General features: G+C 42.1%; 3 protein-coding genes across 6 annotated transcripts in view; all 3 read left to right on the top strand.

The window, feature by feature from the left end:
- LOC126567823 (solute carrier family 12 member 4) overlaps window positions 1–24,742 on the top strand; it is a 486,521-nt gene that overhangs the window by 179,081 nt on the left and 282,698 nt on the right. The window lies entirely within an intron of this gene.
- Window positions 234–23,689, top strand: LOC126568132 (sorting nexin-17). The gene is given in 6 exon segments (XM_050224556.1): window positions 234–308; window positions 3,826–4,018; window positions 4,091–5,100; window positions 5,185–5,292; window positions 5,387–5,572; window positions 23,677–23,689. Coding segments are annotated over 5 exon segments (1,554 nt in total). The 5' UTR covers window positions 234–245; the 3' UTR covers window positions 5,567–5,572; window positions 23,677–23,689.
- Window positions 18,807–24,742, top strand: part of LOC126567518 (tyrosine-protein kinase-like otk) — a 61,166-nt gene continuing 55,230 nt past the window's right edge. Inside the window, exons 1-4 of the mRNA XM_050223737.1 lie at window positions 18,807–18,903; window positions 20,702–20,830; window positions 20,931–21,116; window positions 21,203–21,262. Coding sequence (XP_050079694.1) covers window positions 18,807–18,903; window positions 20,702–20,830; window positions 20,931–21,116; window positions 21,203–21,262 — 472 coding nt within the window. The remainder of the gene's footprint in view (window positions 18,904–20,701; window positions 20,831–20,930; window positions 21,117–21,202; window positions 21,263–24,742) is intronic.

The following is a 24,742-nucleotide window of genomic DNA, read 5'->3' as shown; positions in this document are numbered from 1 at the left end:
TCACATCAGCACCCAGGACTTGTAATGAACACCGTCGCATTAACCTTGTGGACGATACTCTGCACCAACGGCCTACGCTAATAGGGTTTAAGTTTTGGTGCTAGAAGCGAATGTTGACCTATGCCCGTCTGCCGGACGAAAGGCCAGAAAACTCATCGTCGGAACCGCGCCGAAGGCAAGTCCATCATCAATCGTCATAGAACAGTTTCGCCTGCAAACATCTAGTAGCCGATAGCAGACCAAGGATGCACTTTTCGATACCGAGCACGCAAGAGTTTGGATCCGATGGTAGCGGATCATCGTACACGGTAAGGTTCCTTCTTCTGTATATTAGGCGCACCACGATACGAATCAACCGTTTCCACATATCTAGGTTCATCCAATTAAATTTCCCTTCTGTCCGACAATTGATTGGATTTATTCGCGGCACGGAGCGGTCATCGTAGTAGCACTCGGTGGAGCATCTCAACGCTTGCTCTGCTCTGATTGCTTTCTTGTGCGCGCCAACCAAAACCATCACCGCTTCTTGGTGAAGATGATCACGCGTTAGCTTTTTTTGTGGATGGAAGTTTTTCACTTTTTCCACATCCGCTTCCCAACGGGCTGGATTTGCGTTTTGTTGCACTTGAGAAATCGACCCGATGAGGCGTGATGATGGCCAGCCAAGCAACAGGCGACTAATAGAGAGGCGAGTGTTTTCGTGCACTCGCATCATTCCTGCTAGCCGCGGGGCCGGGTTCACGCAAACGAGCAGCAGCGTTGATCATGAGGGGATTTCTATGCTTCTCAGCTCCCCGAGTTTTGCCAGTCGTATCGGTCATCAACACCCAGCTCGTATCGTTCTTTGCGCGTTTGCGCCTAATGCACTCGTTGCCCTTCTGCTATTCTGCTTGGACGTGATCTTCTCATCGGCCCATTCTTGGACGGGTTGGTGATAAAGAGCGAGGCTGAAGATCTTCAGAATGATTTGCACTTTACTGTGAAGCGCATCCGCAGAACTGTTTGCCTGGTTATGAAATGGAGCAAAACTGGAGTATTGCTATTTAATGATCTGCGGTGTTACCAGTTGAAACAGATCTTCAATGAGCAATACGTTGGAAGAACTGGGCGTGGAAGTCAAGCATCACATTTAAAGGGAATGATTTAAAATTGTAATAATAAAGGTCTTTTTATAAACCAAAAAATATTTTCATCTAATTGCACAACTTTATACGCTGAATGGTGTATGAAGTTCACCTATACTTCCTTTTACATGCTTTTGAATTCAAAGAATGCGTTCTCGTTAAATGAAAGATGCATCCAATTTTTCACCACTTTCTCCAAAGTTTCTCCACACAATCTTCGTAAGCTTGAACAGGACAAGACACCACTTTTTTAGTTGTTGAAATTTGGTTTGAGTTGTTCTGATTGCTAGACGCACTACGAGACCTATTTTAAGTTCTAATTGTACCGTTCGTCAAACTGGCTATTCGTCTTCTTCTTGGCTTAAAGACCAACTAATCGGCCAGCGAATGGTTCAGGGCTTGGTCAAGCCCTAAGCCCTTCAAATAGAGTTTCTATTTGAAGTCTCTATAGAGTTCTTTTTATTGAAGTATAAAAAATTAGAGAAAAGGTCTATATTTGTAATTGCATGAGCAAATATGATTAAGATATACAATGGCTTGGACTTATAACCCATACTTTCCAAGCTAACTAAGTACTTTTTGAAATTACTTGTAATTTTTTTCAAACAGCTTAATCAGAATCACTTTGTAAGGTATAGTCATGGCATTCAGAAGCAGATAAACTTAGTACATACAGTGAATTAAGATAATATTTTGTTCGATTGAAGACCTTTTCCATATGTTCAAGAAACATATGAAAAATTACGCCAAATTTTCATCTGCAAAACCCTACAAAAATAAAAACCTTTCCGTAGTATTCTTCAAAAGACTCTTTCGAAATTCTCGCCACCCATTGTGAATGTTTGTTCGATACGCGTGCCAGAGGTCAGCTCTTTATGCTGTCCTGGTTCATATTTTTTGGAATCGAATCTATTTTCGACCGCACATTTTAGTTAACGCACTAAACAACCTGTATAAACAAACTAAGCCCCTCGACCGGGTAGACCTTTTACTGTCCGTACGCACGCAACAGCCGAATGGAATGTGAAATAAGCCGTCGTCAATCGATCTGTCTTTGGGGCGTAAAAATGTGGTGCGCTGTGTGGTGCATAAGATAAACTTACAAGCGGGAGAAAAAAAAAGAAAAACATTGTTGGGAAATGCTATGCTCACCGCGGGATTGATTATTGGCTCCGAAGCCGATAGAAAATCGAAATAATATCAGCGGCGGGATGTGCACAATGTGTGGATTAGTTACCGGTTTCTCATTTTCTTGATCACTCCTGGGGAACAAACATACAACGCATGAAAGAAGCATTTGAACCGTCGGTCAAACCACTCGTGATAAGAGCGCTGCTGAGTGTAGAAGACGTGCACGGGAGGAAGTATGCCTCCCAGCGGCACACAAATGAGGCAAAATCCACTTGTCCTTCGTGACCACTCTAATGGAGCTGTGGTGTAAGTATCACAACTAGCACCACCACATCATTCAGCGGCGAGTGAAGACGTGCGGTAGTTTATTTTATTTTTTTCGTGCTCGTTACGGGGTCTAACCGAAACCTGAACTGCAAAAATGATGAGTAATCGTGTATGAAAGCAAAGAATTAAAATATAAACTGTTTCATGCAGGGGTTTTGGTGATGCAAAATCAGCACCATTTGCGGATTATGTTCTGAGTGGAAGGGGAACTCCTTTTGTGTCCACACGGCGCATTCTGTTTGCATCGTAATGTGGGTTATTAACGTTTATTCTTATTGTCGTCTGAGTGGAAGTTATCAATATACTTTGTGTGTTCCTAGCTCTTTATCCTAGCCAGCAGCCAAACGGAGTTACTGGCCTTAGTATACTGCTTAACTTCAATCCAATGATCAGTATTCTAGTTGTTAATTTTTTGTGTAGTACATAACATCGGTAGGAGATGCCAAACACAAATAACTGCTTAAATTTAACCGATCATTCCCGGGATAAGGTAAAGACTAAGAAGGAAATGCCTTATTAATGATGTTCATTGTTTCAGTCATCACACATGGTGTTAACAATGCATTCATATTTAATAATAAATAAATAAAAAAATAGTTTAAATTTAGTTACCGTAATGTTAATTAGTTTAAGGTTATTTATTGAATATAAAATGGATCAATTTTTTGATTAAATTATGCCATAAATTAATGCGTCATAATTTAAGTTATAATAAATTTCTGGAGCAACGGCTGTAACGGTTTTGTATCTCGCAAGTTGTACAAAACTCGAAAGATATTGATTTCTAGTACAGTTTCACGCTACCGGATCGGATCCCCAGGCAGGCAATCTAAATAGAACGATATTCAAGACTGTAATATTTTTACTACGGCCCATTACTTAGACCAGAAATTATTATATGGGTAGCACATTCGAATATTCGAACGCATTAATAACATTCAAGAAATATACTCAAAAGTTTACTCTGTCTTGAAAGCATCTCAAATGCTTTATCCTGTGATTGGTGCGAAAATTGGTGCTAATTTTCATACAAATTCCAATCTCGAAAACCCTGTAATAATTACCTTCCTTTCTGGGAGCTTCGGTACGGTTTAGCAATTGCATCGGGAAACATTGTTGCGCTTAGAAACGTGCCATCGTTACGCTGCATGACGATAGCGTAATCGTGAATGGATGAAAGCGTTTCCTATGGGGCTAAAGGATGGTAATTCACTAATCATTGTTCTGTTGCTGTACTTTGCAGGGCTTCAACATACACATCAATGGCAGTTTTCACTGTTGCCTTCGATACAAGCAGCTGCACAGCTTGCACGAACAGCTCAAGCGATCCCTACCATCGATCGCACTGCCCAGCTTTCCTCCAAAGAAACTGCTCTCACTCACACCGAACCAAATCGAGCAGAGGCGTCTCAGCCTAGAGCGTTACATTCAGCTAGGTAAGACGGGCGACAACTTGTTGTTTCCGCCTAAGAAAAAGAACCAGTTAACACCTATCCTTATTCTTCCAGTGGGGCAGGATCCGGTACTGTGTCGATCGGAGCTGCTGCGTGCATTTCTGCTGAACGCCCAGCAAGAGTCTTCGTTCACGGAATGTAGCGAGGTAACGCTGGACGTTTACCTTATGAATGGGTACCGAATATCGGCCAACGTCTACACAACCGACTGCACCAGCAAGGTGCTGGAGAAGGCTTGCGCATTGATCGATCTGCCGAAGGATCGTGCCTGCTACTTTGCGCTCTACCTAATGCGCAAGGAGGCTAGCGGTGAGCTGACGATCGTGAAGCGTTTGATGGACTTTGAAGCACCGTACATCTCGGCGAAGCGTTGGGACGAGTGTAAGCTGGTGCTGCGCACCGGATACTGGGATTCGTGCTACGATCTCGAACTGATGCGTGATCGAATCGCACTCAATCTACTGTACATCCAGACGCTCAGCGATGTCGAACGGGGTTGGATACTAACTACACGTGATCTGAGCGAGCAGCTGACCAATATGCAAGCACGGGGCAGCAAGAGCGAATATTTGGACGTCGTCCGGAAGCTGCCACTGTACGGATGTCTTCAGTTTCCTCGCGCCACTGTCGACTTCCCGGAGCCGAACACGGTGGCGACAGTTGTGCTCGGTAACAAGGAGCTTAACCTGCTGACGTTCGTCGGGAAGGAGACACAGGAAAGCAAGTTTAAAGTTACGCGCATTCGGTGCTGGCGTGTCACACCAATTCATATTGTAAGTAGTGGTTCGCAAAGGTGCAAAATCTTGGCATGAGGTTTTGAATTAAACATGTTTTTGCGTTTCATTTTTGCAAAGAATGAAGATCAGCAACAATCATCCCAACCGGCACCGTCCCAGTCGTCCACAATCAGCTTGGAGCTTTCGTTCGAGTATTTGATGGCGAAGAACCAGCTCAAGTGGATCACAATCTACAGCGAACAGTCGATGCTTATGTCCGTGTGCCTTCAGTCGATCGTCGACGAGCTGCTCAATCAGAAGAATGGTTCCGATCCCGCACACTTGCAGGTCTGCTTGATGTTGTGGAAGTCTCCTCTATCTCTAGCCTTGCTGACATGCTCTTCCATCTTTTTTTTTTTCATCCCACACCAGAACCCGCAGCATGTGGAATATGCGCCACTCTCCTACATTCGACGGGATGGATCGAACCATTGCATTACCGATTCTAGTTCAACCGATACTCTCTGCAACCTAGTAAATGTAAAGCGTGCTTTAATTTGCCTTACCTTGCTGCCATTGTGACAATCAATGTAACCATTCCAACGTGTTTTTTTCTGGTTCATCTCATTAACAGAACGATAGTAGTAGCAACAACGGAACATCGAACCAAGTGACGCAACTCTCCACCACCAACAACGGGTCTTCCTTTATCCGGCGCAAGCTGAAGGAGTTCAACACGACGGTACGGTTCAAAAATGGCAAAGATTCCGTACAGAACGAAGCATTCGAATGGATCGGTGACGATGATCTTTAGAAGCGCGTAACATTACAAGAACTTGTGTTACATTTGCAAATGATAACGAATTTATACTGGGCAACGAATCATCCGTGAGGCTGTTTTTTTTAAGGTTTGTTGCATACAGTTTGATTTAAAGCGTATCCCATTTCGTTTTGTTACTCGTGCTGTTTAACGGTGTATTATGGTTAGAATTTGTAATCAGGTTTTCTATCCATATTTCCTATGTAATTTTTGGTTCATGCTTTTCTTTTTTGTTGTTGTTATATGCGGCAACACCGGTAGCCACTAAAAACACATACCGGTTAAAAATCTGTGGATGATCTGTTTCTACAAACTTGTGGAAAAGGGAAGTTTTTTTGCAAGCATTAAGGACAGAACGTGCGAGGACTCTGGCTACGAATTTCTCTCCTCAATCAACTGATTCTATATCTTTAAACTTTAGGATCGTGTGTGCATGCGACGACCGTGTGCGGTATCGACATGAGTGCACGGTAAATAAGATGTCCAACCGGATTCGTATTTTCTATCAGTGTAGCCATTAAACCATCTGATTAGTGCATACAATCGATCCACAAGTCGAGAAGAAAAGGTTAACAAAGTGAAAGTACGAAATAAATCCCAACACGTGGATAGGGTAATAATGGATACGCTGCATGATAAATACAGGAATAAAAAAGAAACCCCCGCTTTTTTTTTTTAATTTCCCAACTTTATTTCCGAAGAATAATGTTCAACCATGGTCCTGCCCGGCCGTACGGATCCACCGGGATAAAGATAGAATCTCTAAAAAATGTATATCCAATCACTCGGCTGAGCACTACTTCCGGGTAAATGAAATACGTCGAGGCGAACCTACGTTCCGACACAATTGCCGCTTCTGTGTCATTCGCTTTTTGGAGGAGCGCTTCTTCAAAATGCCTGTTTTCCTCAGGATTTTTAACCTCATCATAGCCCCCGGTTACGATTTCGACATCTGTATCGGGCAGCGATCCGATCAGTTTTCTTGGTAGATAGTCAGGAACGAGCACTAGCGTACGGTGTCCATTCTGCCTGAACCATTGCACAGCTTCACTGATGCGGTTCGCATCGTACGTTCCCGCGATCTCATTGTAGGCGAGATTTTCGCCATCACACAGCACCGGTCGCCGATCTTCTACTGGAATGTTCAGATCGGTTACGGCCAAACGCGTACTGCCGTTGGGGTCGCTGGCTGGCACACTTTGGCGGGACAATGTTTGTTTTTTGCTGGCTTTTAGGCGAGATGCAATAGGTTTTTTTGAAGAAACTTTTCGCTTTCGCTTCCTGCTATCTAGCTGATCGTTACGGACGGCGAATTTGCGGGACGGTTTGACTGCCATAATTTGGAATTTTCTGTGCGAATTTTGTCCGAACCGTTACTATCCGAGGATTTCAAACGTTAACGAAAGAACGTCCTACAGGTAGGAAGCATGAACCGAAACTGATTTGTATGTATTGATGATTGCTTGGATAAGAAAGAAAAGACATGTAGAAACCCTATTCGCCAATGTTAACTTAAACCATTTGCTAAATTGTTTGTTGTTTAAATTTTTAAACTTAAAAACCACGGAGTAATTATGGCGCTGCATTATTATGCTAACCACTGTATTTCAAACTAACTTATCCGACGCTGAACGCTACTAATACTAACACCACCGGGACGGAGTAGCGTCCAACAGATTCTAGCGCGTCACCGGCGTAGAAATATGTAAACAATGTAGTGGGATGCTAAACTGAAGAGCATAAAGCATAACTTTTCCTTGGGACACAAAGAATAAAAGAAAAGGAGAGAGTGAGAGAGAAACGTGGAGCATATATACGCGAGAGAGCATTGGTTCCATTTAATCGTGTGCGTGTGTTTCCAGCAACTCTTCGCACGTCTAGTTTTTTCTCTCAGCACATCCCTTTTACAGGGCTCGTAGAAAATGTTGAGAAATTTGACTCAAAAATGTAACACGTGTTTCAGGGCCAATAGGAATACTAACGAGACGAAACATTACCTTTGAGTGCAAAGGCTTTCCGTGCAGATAATTAACCAAGTTCGATGTCCTAGGATCGTCCCTTTCAAAGCGCCAACGATATTGTAGATCTCTTATTTAAACTGGCTTCTGGAGCTTTTTCTCCCCGTTACCCCGTGCAACCTAAGCTTGTGCTATGCACCAGGTGTTCCAAAAAACAATATCAATGCGAAAAAATGTCAAAAACGCTCACAAGAACCTGAAATTTGGATTTTTGATGGAAAAAATATGTGCTGCATCTAATGCAGTATACGAAAAATATGCAAAATTTATCAAATTTTTTAAATTTCGTTTTGCCAACCCTGCATCTTTACGCACACAAAAAAAATCCTCAAATACATAGCGCTTTGTGAGAGACAGTGTAAAATAGAGCAAAACAACGGCAGATGAAACAGAGAGGAGCAAAACGTCATTCTCTCGCTCTCTAATCTCATCTCAATTCCAAAAAATGCACTATGTTTGAGTTGCGTCCCATTGCGTTGAAAGAGTTGCGTTGCGTATGGCGTACGAGCCGGACGACAAAACGTTGCGTGTGCGTGAAGACAAAAGCGTCGGTTTGTGCGATTACAGCCGGCAAAATTAGTCCCGGCCGTGGTGAAACTTTCTTCAAACTATTTGTATGGCGTTATGCAAGAATACGATAAGAAATAACTACCGATGAAATGGTGAACAATTAATGTTACAAAACAAAACAAACCGAAAGATACATATCCTCGTAACAAGCAAGTGTGTGTAACTGTATAAAGCACCCTCAAAAAAGACACACGAGAAAACGCCACGGATACTCCTTCCGGGGCAGTTGGGAAAAGTATTTGCCAACCCCGCACAATACGGAAGAAAAACACAGTGATAGAAGAAAGAAAAGCGATTTGCCCCCAAAAGAAAAATCAAATCATCTCCATCTCAGTGCAACCAAAGCAGGCATAATTGTTTGGGAAGTGTGCGAAAGCGAGATAGCAACAGCAGGCAGTCAGCAGACAGCATCATCTTTCTGTGCTTGGTCGCAGTAGTGTGTGCGTGTGTATCTGGATATAGCGAGTGTGAGTGAGCGTTACGTATGTGTACGTAAAGTTCGGTCGTTTCAGTTTGCCAAAAAAAAAGTGCATCAAAATGCAGCACCATCGTTGTGCATCGTCGTCGTCGGTGTCGTGCCAGTGCAGCAGCAGCTCATTGTTCGGCGTTTGATAAGACGAGCCAGTGAATGCATTAATTCGGCAGCCGAGGGTGCACGAGAGCAGCAGCATCCGATGCAGTTTGATTGTCCCTGTGGGCTAGGTCGCGTGGTGGCTGTTGTGTAGTGTTGTGTCTGCGAAAGTGGCATTATCGTGTTACCGGCAGATAAGCGGGGGGCAAAAGGAATTGTTTCGTCCGTGTGTGCGGTGTTCTGAATTTTGTTGGAAAAGAAGAAAAGAGGGTTTTCTCCAATTTTTTTGTGTTTGTTGATTATTCCCTTCTTGGAAAGAAAAGCCAAGTGCAGGGTGCATTGTGCTGCTTGTCGTGTCGTGCCGTTGCACGGGCTAAGATGGAACGCCGGTGTACAGAAGTGCAATCAAAAGCAGGAACAGTGATTCGTAGAATGGCGAGATTGAATTGGATGCTGTTGGTGGTGTTGCTGGTGCAGTTCAGCGTTGGTAAGTAGCTCTGGGGAAGCTGGAGTAGAGGGAGGGAAATTTTCTTCCGTATTCTTTCCAAATTGATTGGTTCGTTTTTGGGGTGTGGGATAGCGCCAGGTGCGCAACGATGTCTTAACATTAAGTTGATTAAAAACCCCCGAATTCAAGAATCAAGCGGGAAGATTTCCTTTTAACCATTTTTATATAAAATAAGTTAAAATACTTTTCTCAAAAAAATAAAACCCCATCGTTTTGGCGTCTGCCGGCACATCAAACCTCCCCGAAATGTGTGGTGCGATAAGGAAAACCAATTGCCCTGACGACGCCAATCGGTTCCCGTTGTGCTGTTTGCCAAAATGGACCTTTTCCCTTATCGCCCACGAGTGATCTCGATTCCGCGGTTTTATGTTTCCCCGCGCCCCGTATACGGTTGCGTCCTCCCATTTTTGGAGCACTGGAAACGCTGGCGAAGAGTGATGGTGAGGGTGGCGGATTTCTTATCACAACACAAACTAAGGGCACAGGACATACTGTCTAGAAGAAGTAGGTGGTTTTTGCTTTGTTCTTGCCGTTTTTGATTGGAATCGGAAGCTATTTCACATTGCACAATTGCTTCAAGTCAAGTTCGATGGGGCCCGCCCCACATTTCAGCAACCATTTCTCTGCTACTGCTCCGCATTCGACCCGGCAGCAAAGATAAACATTTAAGTTTGATTTAATTGGCACTTAAGTGGCTAGGGCTGGGCAGCCCTAGCCTAGTTTTTCAAACTTTAATCAAGACATTTTGTGTCAGATTTTTCTTGTTTAATGGCAGAAGACTATGAGTTTGTTTTTGTTCTGCTATTGGCCGAAATAGAGATTGCAACTTGTACATCTACAATGTGCACTTTCAATTGTAGTAGGCTTTGTCTAGCTTAATATTTCCACACTACTTTGATTGATTGATTTTTCTTTTCCTTTTTTGATTTTTGGGAAATTGACTTACAATTCAAGACATGTTTGAAGGATAGTTAGTCCATACTACGGAGGAACGGTCCTGTAAAGAATAAAAGTGTAAGAAAATATCAATCTCCAATACAAGGGCGTGGAACGAAGCGACTAGTACTAATTCGTTGATCGTCTCTGTTTACATGATACATGGTCGTTGGTATAGATGACAGCGGCGCTGTCAATATTCAAGACTGGCAATGTTACATTAAGGACGAACCTTTCCTTGAATTTTAATCTTCTATTACCTGCCAATACATTCATTACATTTTAAAAAAATAATTATTAAAATAACTATTAGTTATTAAACATCATTTGATCAAAAAATCATTTACGATGAACACTAGCTTATCCTCTGCGATAGCGAGAGATGTCACTTCTGACCTTCCTTGACCATACTTTTCCTGTCGCTAGATAGTCCAGATATAACTTTACCAAAGATTTGTTAGAATGTCCAATAACCTCCAATCTAGTCCACCCTAGAAGGATAGAAATTATGCGACACAATAAAAGATTTATTATTATCAGAGCTTGTCAGAGCTCTAAACCAATCCTAGAGTTTAGAAAAGTTAAGAGCAGGCCCTTTGTGTCCTTTAGCTATATCAGAATTTATTAGACTAGGAAAAAGAGACGAAAAATTAATTATATGATTTATCTAATGTTGGGAACGTGTTTTCAAAATGTTCACCTATGTGTTGAAAATCTGCTTCACAATTTATTTTTTGCGTTTTGTACAATATAGAGGTGAATTAATTCATTCTTAAGATCCGTAATAACTCCTTTTTTTATGTTTAAGTCGGCGTATTGCTAAAGAAATTTTTAGAAGTCGTTAGAATCAAACTCACTAGGGAGGAGTTGATTGCTAAAGGAGTTGAAAGAGCTGTAGTAAAAACTCTTGCGAAGAGTTTATTCAATTCATTCCTTAGAAAGATTTAAATCATTCACTCCAACTCAGTACGTACAACACTCAGTACAATAGCAGGTCGTCTTGCTCTATTGTCCGACACTGTAGGTACATTTAACCTTTCCTGAAATTCTGGCGTATTTGTAGTACAAAAAAGTGCTTTATTAAAAAAAATGGCAGAGACACAGATTTGATTCCGCATACCGGCACGCATACTATCTCTTGAAAAGAAAAGTAGAACATTGAATATCCGAAGAACGGTATAAAGCATAGGGTATTACACTTGAAAGGATTAAACCACAATAAAATAACAATAATCGACTCTGGAAACTTCTAAGAACAATAAGAAATCAACAAGCAAACATTCCTAGTTTGTAAAAACAAAATTACATTCTACTCACAACTTTCGTAAAATGCAACGCTCTTAAAGATCACTTCGTAAATGTTCACAATTTAACCCACAGCAGATTCAGTATCGTAGAACAGAAAATTACCTGGAATAACACACAATATTTTGCACTTAGCCAAGAAAATCAGTTACACGCATCTGAGTTCATCAAACCTGGTTGCGATAAAGTTACTAACGAATGCATCAAAAGACTCCCGAGGTAGGCCATAACCTATCTAGACCTTATATTTAACGCATGTCTAAAACTTGGCTATTTCCCTATTCAATGGAAAATTGCTAAAATAGTAGCCATCGCCAAGGCTGGCAAGGACCGCACTCAACCGGAAAGCTACTGATGCATTGGTCTTCTGGGTTGTCTAGGTAAACTGCTGGAAAAGCTTATTGCCTCCAGAATTCGATTGCATGTTGACAACAACAATATCTTTCCTGATTTCCAGTATGGGTTTCAACCTTCTTTCAGTACCACTCATCATATTCACAGATTGAAAAACACCATTATCGATAATAGGTTGTTTAACAAATCTGCAGGATTAGTGCTATTAGATAATGAAAAAACTTTTGACTCTCTATGGCACCAGGGTCTTCGTCTTGGCTTAACGATCTCTAAGGTCACGCCGGCCATCGAAATGGCTTTCTAGACTGCCGATACCACGTAGTTTGGTTAGTCAGTCCTCACTACGGGGGGACGGTCCGGATGGGTTTTGAACCCCGGTCCTGCCGTTTGAGGACCGGCGCCGTTGTCGCCTACACCACCGGACCGCCCATGGCACCAGGGTCTTCTCCACAAATTAATCAAACTTAAATTTCCTGCTTACCTGATAAATCTAGTAAAATCATTTCTACACAATCGAGAAAACATTGTACATATCGGAAAATCTGAATCATTGCCTAAGTGCCCGTGGCCGGTGTACCAGAAGGTAGCGTATTGTCGTCTGTATTATTCAATATTTATATAGCTGATATACCTAAAACACAAAACTGCAACAATTTCCTCCATGCTAACGATTTTGCAATCTCATCTTCTGCAAAAAAAAAAATCCTTAAGTAATTATTCAACATTTAAACAAAGCTCTAGAAACATATGTCCAATACTGTATCAAAGGGAAACTGAAAACAAATAGCTCAAAATCTGAAGCAATCTTTTTCATAAGGAAAATATTTACGAGGAAACCCATGATGAGTCATGGGAATATTCCTTGAAAAACAAACGTAAAATACTTAGGAGTCTACTTTAACAAACGGGTTACTTTTAAACACGTTTATAAAAGATTCTAGTCAGAACGAATGAAATGAACAAAAGAATGTACCCTTTTCTTAATCGCAGATCAAAATTGAATTTAAAAAATAAATTATTTGTATACAAAGCATTTTTTCGACCAGTACTGACGTATGCAGTCCCTGCTTGGAAGAGCATAGCATTTTCACATCAAATTAAAAGTATTGCAGAACAGGATATTAAAAATGATCATGAATGTTCCTCCTTGGTTCAATACTAGAGAGCTTCACAGAATTACAAACATAGCTAAAAATGAAGAAATTAATCAGAAAGTTTACCATAACTATCACAACGGCTGCCAAGCAAGTAATTTGAACCATTTAGCAATTGAAGCCATGCTGGCTTGATCTTAGGTTAATTTATTTTATTATTTATTCTTAATTTTCGTTTTTATGTATCATAGTCTTAGGGTTAGGTTAGATTTAAAGATAATTGCTTAGATTTAATATTAAATCATAAGCAAAAGCAACAAAAAAAAACATCAATCGCTAACCAGAAAGAGTCAGTGAGGAAAGCAAACGGTGCGAACCCATTGTTAATGAACAAAAAATTGTTAAACAGCACTATTAATATTCTAAGTCCAAAATAAACCTACTACTACTACTGTTATTCTGATGGTCCTAGGATCTCCAAGATGATTTGAAAAGTTTTTTCTTGTCTTAACGTCCTGCTAAGGTCACGCCGGCCATCGAAATAGCTTACTAGTCTTGCCGATGACCACAAAGTAGGATAGTCAGTCCTCACTACGGGGGAACGGTCCTAGGGTCCTGATGATTCTAGGATCTCTAAGATGATTTGAAGAGTTTCTTCTTGGCTTAACGACCTGCTAAGGTCACGCCGGCCATCGAAAGGCCTTACTAGAATTGCCGAAAACCACAAAATTGGATAGTCAGTCCTCACTACGGTGGATAGGTCTGGATGGGATTTGAACCTCGGTATTCTGATGGTCCTAGGATCTCCAAGATTATTTGAAGAGTTTCTTCTTGGCTTAACGACCTACTAAAGTTACGTCGGCCATCGAAATGGCTTACTAGAATTGCCGATGACTACAAAGTTGGATAGTCAGTCCTCACTACGGGGGAACGGTCCTAGGGTCCTGATGATTCTTGGATCTCCAAGATGATTTGAAGAGTTTCTTCTTGGCTTAACGACCTGGTAAGGTCACGCCGGCCATCGAAAGGCCTTACTATAATTGCAGAAAACCACAAAATTGGATAGTCAGTCCTCATTACGGGGGAACGGTCCGGATTGAATTAAAATCCCGGTCCCTGTCGCGTGAAGATCGGCGCCGTTGTTGCCTCATCATTGGGTCGCCCCTCTCTAAAGGTGGTCTAAATGCTAAGTTCGACTAACAGTGAAAGTTAGTTGTGTGATAATTGTAAACTGTTAATAACACAATCCCCTGGTCTATGTGCATGTGTGCTATCTTCCATCACGTGGACGTCATTAGCGACAACCATTGATAGTGATTAAATTAGGAGCATCATCTTTTGTTAGGCTCTTTTTCTTACGCTAATGATCAACGTAAAACCATTACTTGATAAGCGCTTAATCAATTCATTTGTGACAAAAAACAGTGCTATGAATACGTTGAAATATGTTATAGTTTTACTACAATCTAATGGACATGAGACCCATGATCCCTTCTTCGCTCGCTCGCAAGTTCCGTTCTAACCATGGTTTTGAACGCCTGAAATGTGATTACTTCCGGCACAAGGGTCGAGATAATCGCTTATAATCCCAAACAGTGAGTGAATTTTTATGATCGACAGTAAAAATCTTATCAAACCTTATTAGATTAGACTTAATTAGAGAGAAAAACCCCGTCCTGTAAAAGCACGTTAAGACGACATTTTATTTTTACAAAAGTTCTAGAATAAAAGTTAAAGTACTTCATTCACGATGCATCTTTTCTTCCTCGTGCAAAACATAAAAATGCAACTCATAACAATTCTTTTAAATAGTTCAACGTATCAGTGAAATCTACCGCAGCTTTAAAGAAAAATGGTGCTTTTCGCCGAGGATTGACGCTCGTTAATAAAGACTTTTCGCACCACCAACGGTCGCTTGCCTTCGTTTCGAGACATCATCATGGCGTTGTTATTGTACAGAGGGTTTCACCTGCTGTTGTGCAGCAGATGATTGTCGATCTTTACTTTTTACGAGTGCACCGTGAAGATGGTAACAATATTTGCCACCTCCGGTGACATGATGGTTTTTTTTTTTGTTGCCCAGAGTTCCAGGTTCTTTAGGTTTGATTTTTGTGCTTTGGATTTCACTTCAAGCAAACAACCAAAAAAACGAAAAGCTCTATACTGGTGGTGAAAGCATTGGTGGAAAATCCCGAAAATCATGGTGGCACGTGTGACAAATCGCACACCTGCACGCACACGAAATGGCCCCGGGATTCACCACAGGTTGCTTTCACCTAGTCCTGTAAGAATTTTGCTGTTTATTTGCTTGGTTAAGAGGGAGTTTACAGTGAAACAAAACCAAAAAAAAAAAATCGTTAAAGAAAGGAAACGAAAATACGCCCGGAAAGCGGTCCCAATAAATGGTAGGATTAAGCTTTCATCGACACGCGATCGGAAATGGTAGAATGAAATAAAAAAGGTTAAATTAAAGACCGCTCCCAAAACCCCCCGAACCCGGAACAGGGAAAGCCAAAACTAAAACACAAACACACACGGCAAACGAAGCCGTTTTGTCGTGAAATTTTGACTTTAGGGCCACCACCATTTTCCGGCGAGGTTTGGTGGAATAAACAATGAGACACAGGTTGAAGACAGTTTGCTCCATCGGTGCGAAACGCGACCTTTTATATGTCCACCAAAACCCCAACCCAAGGATGCCAACAAAACACTCGTTTCGGTCGCTTTTTTGGCGTGTTTTGTCATCGCAAATCGTGTGTCCTCAGCACCTTTGTGCGCGGTTCCCTTTTTAGACGCGGGAAACTCTAAACACTGCACCCGGACGCACCGTAACGTCGTAAGCCACTTGTTTGTGTCGTCCCATTTTGTCGCTATTTTCCACCCTCCGTTGTTGTTTAGTTGTTTGCAGCAGCAAATAAATAGTATGGCGTCGCCTTTTCGTTCCACCCTTTCCCACCCGGAGGTCCTTTTGCCCAACCTTCTCTCTCTCTCGCTTGCAGTCCAAATTCCGGTTCCGGTTGTTCCAATGCTGCAAGCAAACGGGGAAATGGTTCATTAATTTTTATGCCAGTGTTGCCAGTGCGCAAGAGCACAAACTCGCTCTCTGCATCCGATTTGAAAAACGGTTCGCGTCCGGGAACCGGCAACGGGAAAATGCAACGTGCGTTTATCAGGGATTGCCGGGTGGAAAACGGGGGTCTTCGTCGGCTCTTTTAATCCGTCCAGACACTCTGAATCATCTGAATGGATTTCATTCATCGTTTCGGGTAGGGGATGATAGTCCCTCCATTTGTGGGGGGAGGAATAAAGGGTGTTGCAGCATCCCGTTTTTTTCCCGCACGCCGATCCGGGTGCGGAGGTTGGTCTAATTAAAAAGTTTACTATTCGTGTGCTATAAATTGTAATTTGCTTTTTCCTGCCGAACTGCCGCGAGCCCTTGGGTAGGCCTCCCGATAAGCGGTCTCCCGTTCGGGCTCAAATGGTGCTGAAAAGCTGCCATTATTATTATTTTTAGTCCGATGATGATGGATTTGTCGGGCGCTAATGAGCAGCACCGGGGGGATTAATGCAACACAGAAAGCTTCCCGCCCGGCACAAATCATGTTTGCGCGATTAGGCGGAACCGTTGCCGTGGCGGAGGCGTTGAACTGGAACGCGGGCAAGGGAGGATTAGGATTTTACATTTTTTAAAATCAGAATTGATGCATTAGCATTATTTTGTACGAGCTTGTGTGCTTTTTTTTTGTATTTGTGGGTCTGTTTGCCATTTTATTTGCGCTTTGTTGCATCATTCTGTAATACGATACAGCAGTGCATGGCTGTGTTTATATTGAAAACAAATGTATTTTTAGCTTAATGATGTGGCTCACAATAAACTATCACAAAATGACTCCACGTAATGAGAAGTTTATGTAAAAGTAAGTGATATTTACATTCTTGCCATAACCTAAACATGTAAAACCTGGTTGACCATTAGTTGGGAAAATTTTCCTATCATTTGATCCTTCATTAAATCGTGATGCATTAAATGATGATGCTTCTACCAAATGCTCGCATATTTATGCCTAGTCTTCTTTGTCTTCTTCTTGGCCTGCTCAGGATTGAGCACGTCGTATCGACATTGCCAGGTCTCCAATTAGTTTCCAGGAAACTCGGTCTAGGGCTGCAGTCCTACATCCACGGCTGCATCCGATCTCCGACAGGTTAGACTCCATTTGATCCTTTTCTGCCTTCCTTTTCTTGGTGAAGCATGAGTTCGACATCCTCATCACATGCCCGAGTCAACGTATCCTTCCGGCTTAGACTACCGTCAGGATATCAGTATCTCCACACAATTCAGCTAGCTTAAGGTTCATTCTCATTCAAAATGGCGAGTGCATTGGTGTCCTCCGTCAGCACAGTCCAAGACTCGTACCCGTAGAGGATTACCGGACGTATCAAGGTGCGGTAAATCGTGCATTTCGTGTGTTGTTAGAGCCTTCTGGGTCGCAGGAATTTGTGGATTCCGTAGTAGGTACGATTCCCCTGAACAATGCGCCTTTAGATTTCGCTGCTTACGTTGTTGTACGAAGTTACGATCGTACCATTGGTTGCAGAACTCCTCTACCACCGAGTCGGGCTCTATCACGGCCAGAGCCTCCGGCAAGCAGGTATTTTGTCTTCGTCGCATTGATGCTAAATCCAATTCTATTGGCCTCGCGTTTCAATTGGGGTCTACGCCTCGCACACCGGCGTAGTTGTCCGTCTGATGATGTCGATGTCATCCGCGAAGCCAAGGAATTGGAGAGATCGTGTGAAAATCGTGCCCCGGATGTCGAAGCCCGCACTTCGCATGACACCCTCTAGAGCGACGTTGAACCACAAACACGAGAGCCCGTCTCCTTGCCTCAGACCCCGGTGAGATTCAAACGATTCCGACAGAATGCTCGTCGGACCCGTCCCTCGCCCCTCTGGATAGTCAGGGGTTCGGATGAGAATTGAATCCTGGTCCTGAAAAGTAAAGACTGGCGCGATTGTCGTCTCACCGTCCAATTTACACCTATCTGTCCATTATAACACCAACATCAACCCCTTTTCAGTTTTACCCGAGCCTGTCTCGAGGAAGTAGAGTATTTTTGTACTGCTTTGACCAAGACTGTTCCGGACAGTTTGGTCGTCGTCAGTTTTGCTCTATTTTTGATATTCTGGGGAAATATTCTTATTTCTTCTGGTTTAGACTATAAGCTAACCATTTTTGAAAACTGTTTAGACTGTTAAAGGGTTAATGCTGATCTTTAACACATTTAAAACTATCTTATTAAAAAACAGACAGAACAGAAAAAAAACAGACGTGGTTTCTTTTATTTCACGGTTTGAATAAACCAAAAATTAGTACTGATTTAGATTAAGGCAAAATCTTTCTTTAAATAGCTCAGGATGAAAAATTAAAAGATGTAGAAGTATAGAGAAATGTTTGCAAATCAGTCATCTTCTTCACCTCTCACTTACTTACTTATCAGACGCTACAACCGCTTTGCTGTCTTGGCCTTCCGCAGCAGAGTCCGGAACCGCTCACGGTCCCGCGCCGTCGTCCGCCAATCCGTTATCCTGGCCTTGATGGCGGATGATTCCACACTATCCTCCCACCTCAATCTCGGCCTATCACGCTTCCTCTGTCCGTGTGGACGGCCTAAAAGGACTTTCTGAGGTGGGTCTTCCAGTGCCATGCGTATAACATGGCCAGCCCATCGGAGCCTGGCGAGCCTAATTCACTGCACGACGGTGAGGTCGTCATACAGTTCGTACAGCTCGTCGTTGAAGCAGCTCCTCCATTGTCCTTCCACACACAAGGGGCCAACAATCCTTCTGAACATCCACGTAGTTCCGGATTTATTAGCCGATGGTGGATCCGGAGCCGCTGATGGTGCCACCATCAATTTGGTCTTTGTCTCTTCAATCTGCAACCCGTGATTTTCTGCCGCCTGATCGATTCTTAGGTAGGTCTCTGCTACCTGGTAGAGCCACAGGTTGACTTATAGAAGATGGTGTCCGAAGTCTCCTTCACCTCACCTCACAAAATATAATGGAAAAGAAAGGTTTATTTTGGCAATTCAAATCAACTTTGAATGATCCATTTTTAGTAGTCGTTTAACGACAGTATGATCAAGCATTACTATTGCCAACATTGTTCATTATCGTCTAAAACAGCCACAAAAGTGGTGTGATAAAGACATAAATTTTGATTTTTTTCCGGACTGAATTTTATCCGTACTCGGACTGTATTTAATATTTTATTTTTACTTAAATATACCTAGTGTTTGTTAAAGCAATAATTATATTCACTGTCTATAAACTCCACAGTTGATCCTTATGCTTAGAAGAGATTTCTTAACATCAACTTGTACAGCTTTCAAGCCGTCTAATAAAATAAATTGAATATCATAATGTATTGCCTAACATCTGGAAGTTGATTTGCCTCTTATTTCTAAAGACAAGCAAGAAGCATCGAAAAGGACCACAAACAGAGGCCCCAGTGGGTCAGAAGACTTTATCGTTCTCTAGGTATATTGGTCTTCGGATCAAAAACACATGGTGAGGATCTTATCCTGAACAAGATCGCCATTTTACAAATTATAAAATCTGTAGTCGAATTCGGGGCCTGTACCAGGGGGGGTTATCAATATCTCATATCAAATAATTTTAAATCTCTCTTCTAACAATCTAAAGAAAATGTCCCAAAATAAGCGAGGAGCGATATAGACCAAAAGGAGCAACGAATAGTCTACTTTCACGCGTTAGAAATTCGTATCAGCATTATGTGAATATATTTATGCTTTAATTTTACAATACACTACCTTCGACAGTTATCCACACTGGGTACAGTGTAAAATACTTTCCGACCGAACCCTAAGCTCTCTCTCTTCCTATTCACCGTTTAACGACACACGCAACCATTTACGATAATAACATAATTTTCACCTTTAAAGTATATCAAAATTCATGTGCACATGTTCCACCCACCTCATGAGCTCCATACAATCGCACCCTTTCGGCAGGGAACTTCTGCTGGCGTGTTTGGGGAATCAAAACACATCTCCACTTTTATCGGAAGTAGAAAATCGAATTCCCTAACGCACCAGTCACAGTGGAACCAGTCAAGCAACGTCGTCATCGTCGTTGTCGACGCTTATCTAGAATCTCGGAAAAATCAGTTCTAAACCGTTCACACCTTCCCCCCTTGGGCGAGAAAGGATGAAGGAAAAGTTCCCTAACTATGTTTCAAAATTTTTGCTCCAGAAGCGAACCCCATTTTTTGTGTGTTGCCTCGCTCCATCCGATAGGCAATCTCTGCGTGACGTTACGCTGACGCTGTCACACACCGGAGCACGAAAGTGGAACGTTCGACGGAGCAGTTCCGAGTTTGATGACAGTAGTTTCACCTTAGTGCTGATAGAAAATCGTTTAACATTTTTATCGACACCGCTGGTGCTTGCCAGTTCGTTGACAGAGTTTTCTTGAAGGAATTGGGGAGCACTAAACATTCGCCGAAATTTCGCTACCAGTGTTGAAGTAGGGCGAGAAGTCGCATCGATTAGAAAATGGTCTTGGCGAGGACACAACTATGTTTGAACTTTGCAGGCACCTGTGCTAGTATTCGAAAAATTCTAGCCTTAAGTTCTTCTTTTTTCCTTTGATAACTAACTCCTTGTATTTTTCTGATTAGTTTTTCGGCGCCATCTTATCTACACCCATTCACACGTCAAATCGTTTCTCTCTTCTTTTTTTCCATTGCAGATACGGTTCGGTGCGAGTTCCAGTTTACCGTAACGCCCCAGAACCGGCAGGTGTTTGAAGGTGAACCGGTCACATTCGAGTGCCGGGCATTGTTTGACGATGAGATCGATTTTTCGTGGACGAGAAACGGTAAGCTCAGACCCTAACGCACCGAAAAATATCGTTCCCCCTGTTGCAAATAATTAAGCGCCCCATTGCACATCCTCTGTTTCCCTCTGGTCCGATATAGGTGTCCCTGTTCCGGTACACGAGCGCCTAAATTTCGGCACACCGCAACGCATTTACCAGAGCGGTTCGAATCTCCATATCCGGGCAGTGAATGGAACGCTGGACCAGGGCGACTACGTGTGTTTGGCAACGGCACGAGCATCCGGTGCCCGTGTCGCATCACCCACTGCTACGCTGGACGTTATCGGTGAGTGTGAAGTTTGCATACTCTAATCCAGCTATGTAAAAATATTATAAGCCAAAACTCCACGTACTCCAACGTTGGGCTAAAAGACGAAAAAACACAAAGCACCACACCGATCTGCACACTGATCTTCCGGATACTGGAGAAAGGTATACGACCCCCCCATGGGGACAGGTCACGTGCTGGTCAAAATTATTACTCTATTAGTGGAGCATACGGCGAAAGGACAACTTCCAACGGCAGGCGGGGACGATGACGCGCGGGTGTGTGGCATATCGAAATTGGATACAATCGTTGGGGAGGAAAATTTAACGCCAAAATGGTCATAATTTGACCTGGCCTATTTCCACCATCGAAATAGCGGGGGGGATGAGAGCTTCGGGTAGATAGCTGACATGTACAAAGGGATGGTGAAAAATATTAGATTTAATTAATCCCACCCTGGGGCCAGGACCGAACACAGGTCTTTTTGTGCTCGTTTTGCTGTTTTCTCTCGCTCTCGAATGAGAACACCGGTTGGATAGTGGATTCTGTATAGGGTCTTGCATTAATTCACCGCGTGTGCGTGTGGAGTAAGTAGCCTTGGAGCGTAGTAATGAGCTACGGGATCGTTTTTGCTCCGTGCCCTGGGATCGTTAGTTGTGACCCACGTAATGGGTAAATGTGATACTGCTCTGGCCTTTTTGGGCTTTCCGTTTTTTGGTAAAGAGACGCTACTCTTGACCCAGATCTTAACATTTCGCGCTGGTGGCCTCGAGCATCCGAAGGACATTACGATTATTTATTCTGCATTCGCAAAAGTCATTTCTTCATCAACTTTATGTGTCTTGCGCTGCTAAGTAATAATGCGTGGAATGGACACGCACGTTCGGATTGTTAGGATTGTGAATAAAAGCACTTAAAAGCATCCACTAAACACCTTGGAGGAGACGAGGAGAAAAACGGTTGCTCGCCCTCCGTAAGTGCCTTTTTTGCCAGCGGAAAGGAATAATTAATACGTTTAAGCAGAAATTAATTTTTCATCCACCATGTTTTAGCTACACGGGATGATGGAATGTTGCACTGTTCCACACTTTGAACAGAGATAATGGAAACTTTCTTTCGTCGGCAATGGCGAGAGTAAGTTGTGCTGCAAGCTGGTTAATTTTTAAATAGTTTGCAAAATGTGAAGTGCCTTTTTTTTCTTAATCAAAATAATCGATCCGCTCAAGGCACAGTGGGTAGTTGCTAGTACGTATTTCGGGACAAAATTTCCGTATACACAATATTTATTTAAAGCAAATACATTCGTTTTTTACTTCTTTTGCTAATTTTGTCTATCGTTTGTCAAAAGAAAAATAACCACAGTTGGATAATCATACAATATTTTTTTGTTTCAATATTTTTTTCCGACAATTTGTTTGCAAATTCATACAGTTTGAAACATACTTCAAATGAAACAAAATTATAATTTGAAATACATTTTTTTTACACCAAGATGACGGCACTTGGCCGTATGGTTCTTATTATTCCTTATGTGTTGGCTATTTACAAATTTCACAAAACCTTTACGCCTTCTCGGTAAATTTAGAATTCTATTTATTTTTTATTACGGCAAATTGTACGGCAACTTTTATTTATATTACTATTTGTAATAATGCTATGTTTTTAATACTATATTCGCCCCTCACTGATTGTGAGGTAATAGTTTCAATTCTATTTTTCTCATTTGAATAACTAACGAAGCGTCGCTTAGAGACAGCCAATTTTATCACAGTATTAAAATGAAAAGTACTTATTTTAATTTTAATTAATTATGACGGCACAATGGCTTATTGTCAAAAATTAAAATTAATTAAATAATCAACTTATATCCTTGGAATTTATCAAAATAATATCATGTCATCGTTTACATTTGTACTTTGTATTATACAAATATTATTTAAAAAAAAATCTTTTTCTGTCTTGTTCCATGAATGATTATTATGACGAAAAAAGTCTTGATTATGATTAGATTCAACTAAAGTATATCGGTGTATTGTATCACGATTTGATTATTGCCGTTTTATTCCACTCAATTTCCATTGTCCCCAAATGGGAGTGAGTTCATTTAATTTTCTTTTTTTTTCTCCAGAACTGCACTGTATTTGATTGCTGGAAAAGTTATTCATTTAACGATTCCTTTTATTCTTGTTTTTTTATGATTAAAAAGAAAACAAAATGGAAACTCTGAGGAACGAACAGAAGTCTGTCTTGGTTGGTCATAAAGAAAAAAATCCCGTAAAATTCCCTCCCGGCAGAAGGAACTTGTTAAAATGGTCATAAAAAAAACGAAACTCAATGCCCCTTCAACAGAACACCTAAACCGAAGGAAAATGTAATCAAGTCGGAAAAACATACCCTACCGCTGCCCCCATCCGGCCTGCCCGGTGCGATTGGCCTCGGGTCCCAGGTCTGATGCATTTCAATTCAATCCGGTCAGGATTCGTTACAGCCAAAGAAAACCAAACATACCGGGATGTAGCAATCATTGTCTTTCGTGTACTGTGAGGTGGAAAAAAAAGGCAGCAGTTTTCCTTCCCAGTGCGTAACGTAACGTGTTTGTAATTTGTAAAGGCAAGCGCCAGTAGCTAGCGCGGGGCAAGCGGGAACGGAAAATTCTACTGGATCGTTCCCGGTGACTAATCCCGGTGACTAGTTGCAGTCAAAGCCAAACCTCCGGCACAGCTTCTGCCGCTGTACGGCAGGGCATGTGAGAGGCAAATAACCATAAAATTTTATAGCTCATCCCTGGCGCTGCGCTTGTAAGGAAAGGCAGTCGGCAGCGGCCGCCCACGACGATGCCGACAAGGAAGAACGTCGAACTTGCAGTGCTTGTGCGTCTGTAGTTGTGCATCGAGTGAAGGGTTCCCTTTTTAAACGTTTTGTCATATCGGTAAGGATGTAGTGGTGCATCATCATCATGGCAACAGTGGCAGTCCCTGCTCTGGTAGTCACGATAATATGGTAGACGGTTTAGCAAGTTGCTTTTTCCAGGTTTGCCACTGCTCAGATGGTGGACTAACACCAAACCCCGTTGGAAGTTTGCTACTTTACGTTACCATTATTCCAAAGTTCCCTTGGTTTGGCAAAGGCTGTTGTTTCTGGTACGGTGAGGACATCCGCAGTCTTTTCAGAAAATGAGTGGTACACACGACAAAGGGGAAAAGATTTGCTCTCCAGGTTCTTTGTTTGTCCTCCGGGGAAACGTTAACGTTGGGTTGGATGGATAAGTCTCGGGAGAGGCTAAGATACTGGCCGGACTTTCTATTCGTTACTTAGTTATCAGACTTTAATGGAGTTAGTTTTGAAATGGTTAGTCTCACGAATGGGGATCTTGGGGGTTTTTATGTAAATCCGGAAGAAGATAGTGTAGTTGTTCGGTGTCATTCACTGACACTGTTCCCTGCGATTTGATATTAATACAAACTATAAAAAAGAAACCAGATTAAGATAAGACTATTTCCCTGTTTTCTAAAATCATTATAACCCTGGTTGTCCGGTGTCAATTTACTGAAACACTCAGCTCTACTTAGCACTTCATGTTCTGGTTTAAGTTCGTAAGTACTCGTTCTGACATTGAATTTTTATATCAGAATTTTTAAAGTTCT

Source organism: Anopheles maculipalpis, chromosome 2RL (assembly GCF_943734695.1).
Source record: "Anopheles maculipalpis chromosome 2RL, idAnoMacuDA_375_x, whole genome shotgun sequence".
Classification (NCBI taxonomy): Eukaryota; Metazoa; Arthropoda; class Insecta; order Diptera; family Culicidae; genus Anopheles; species Anopheles maculipalpis.
The sequence above is the reverse complement of the archived record's forward strand: the minus strand, read 5'-3'. Positions and strand labels throughout refer to the sequence as shown.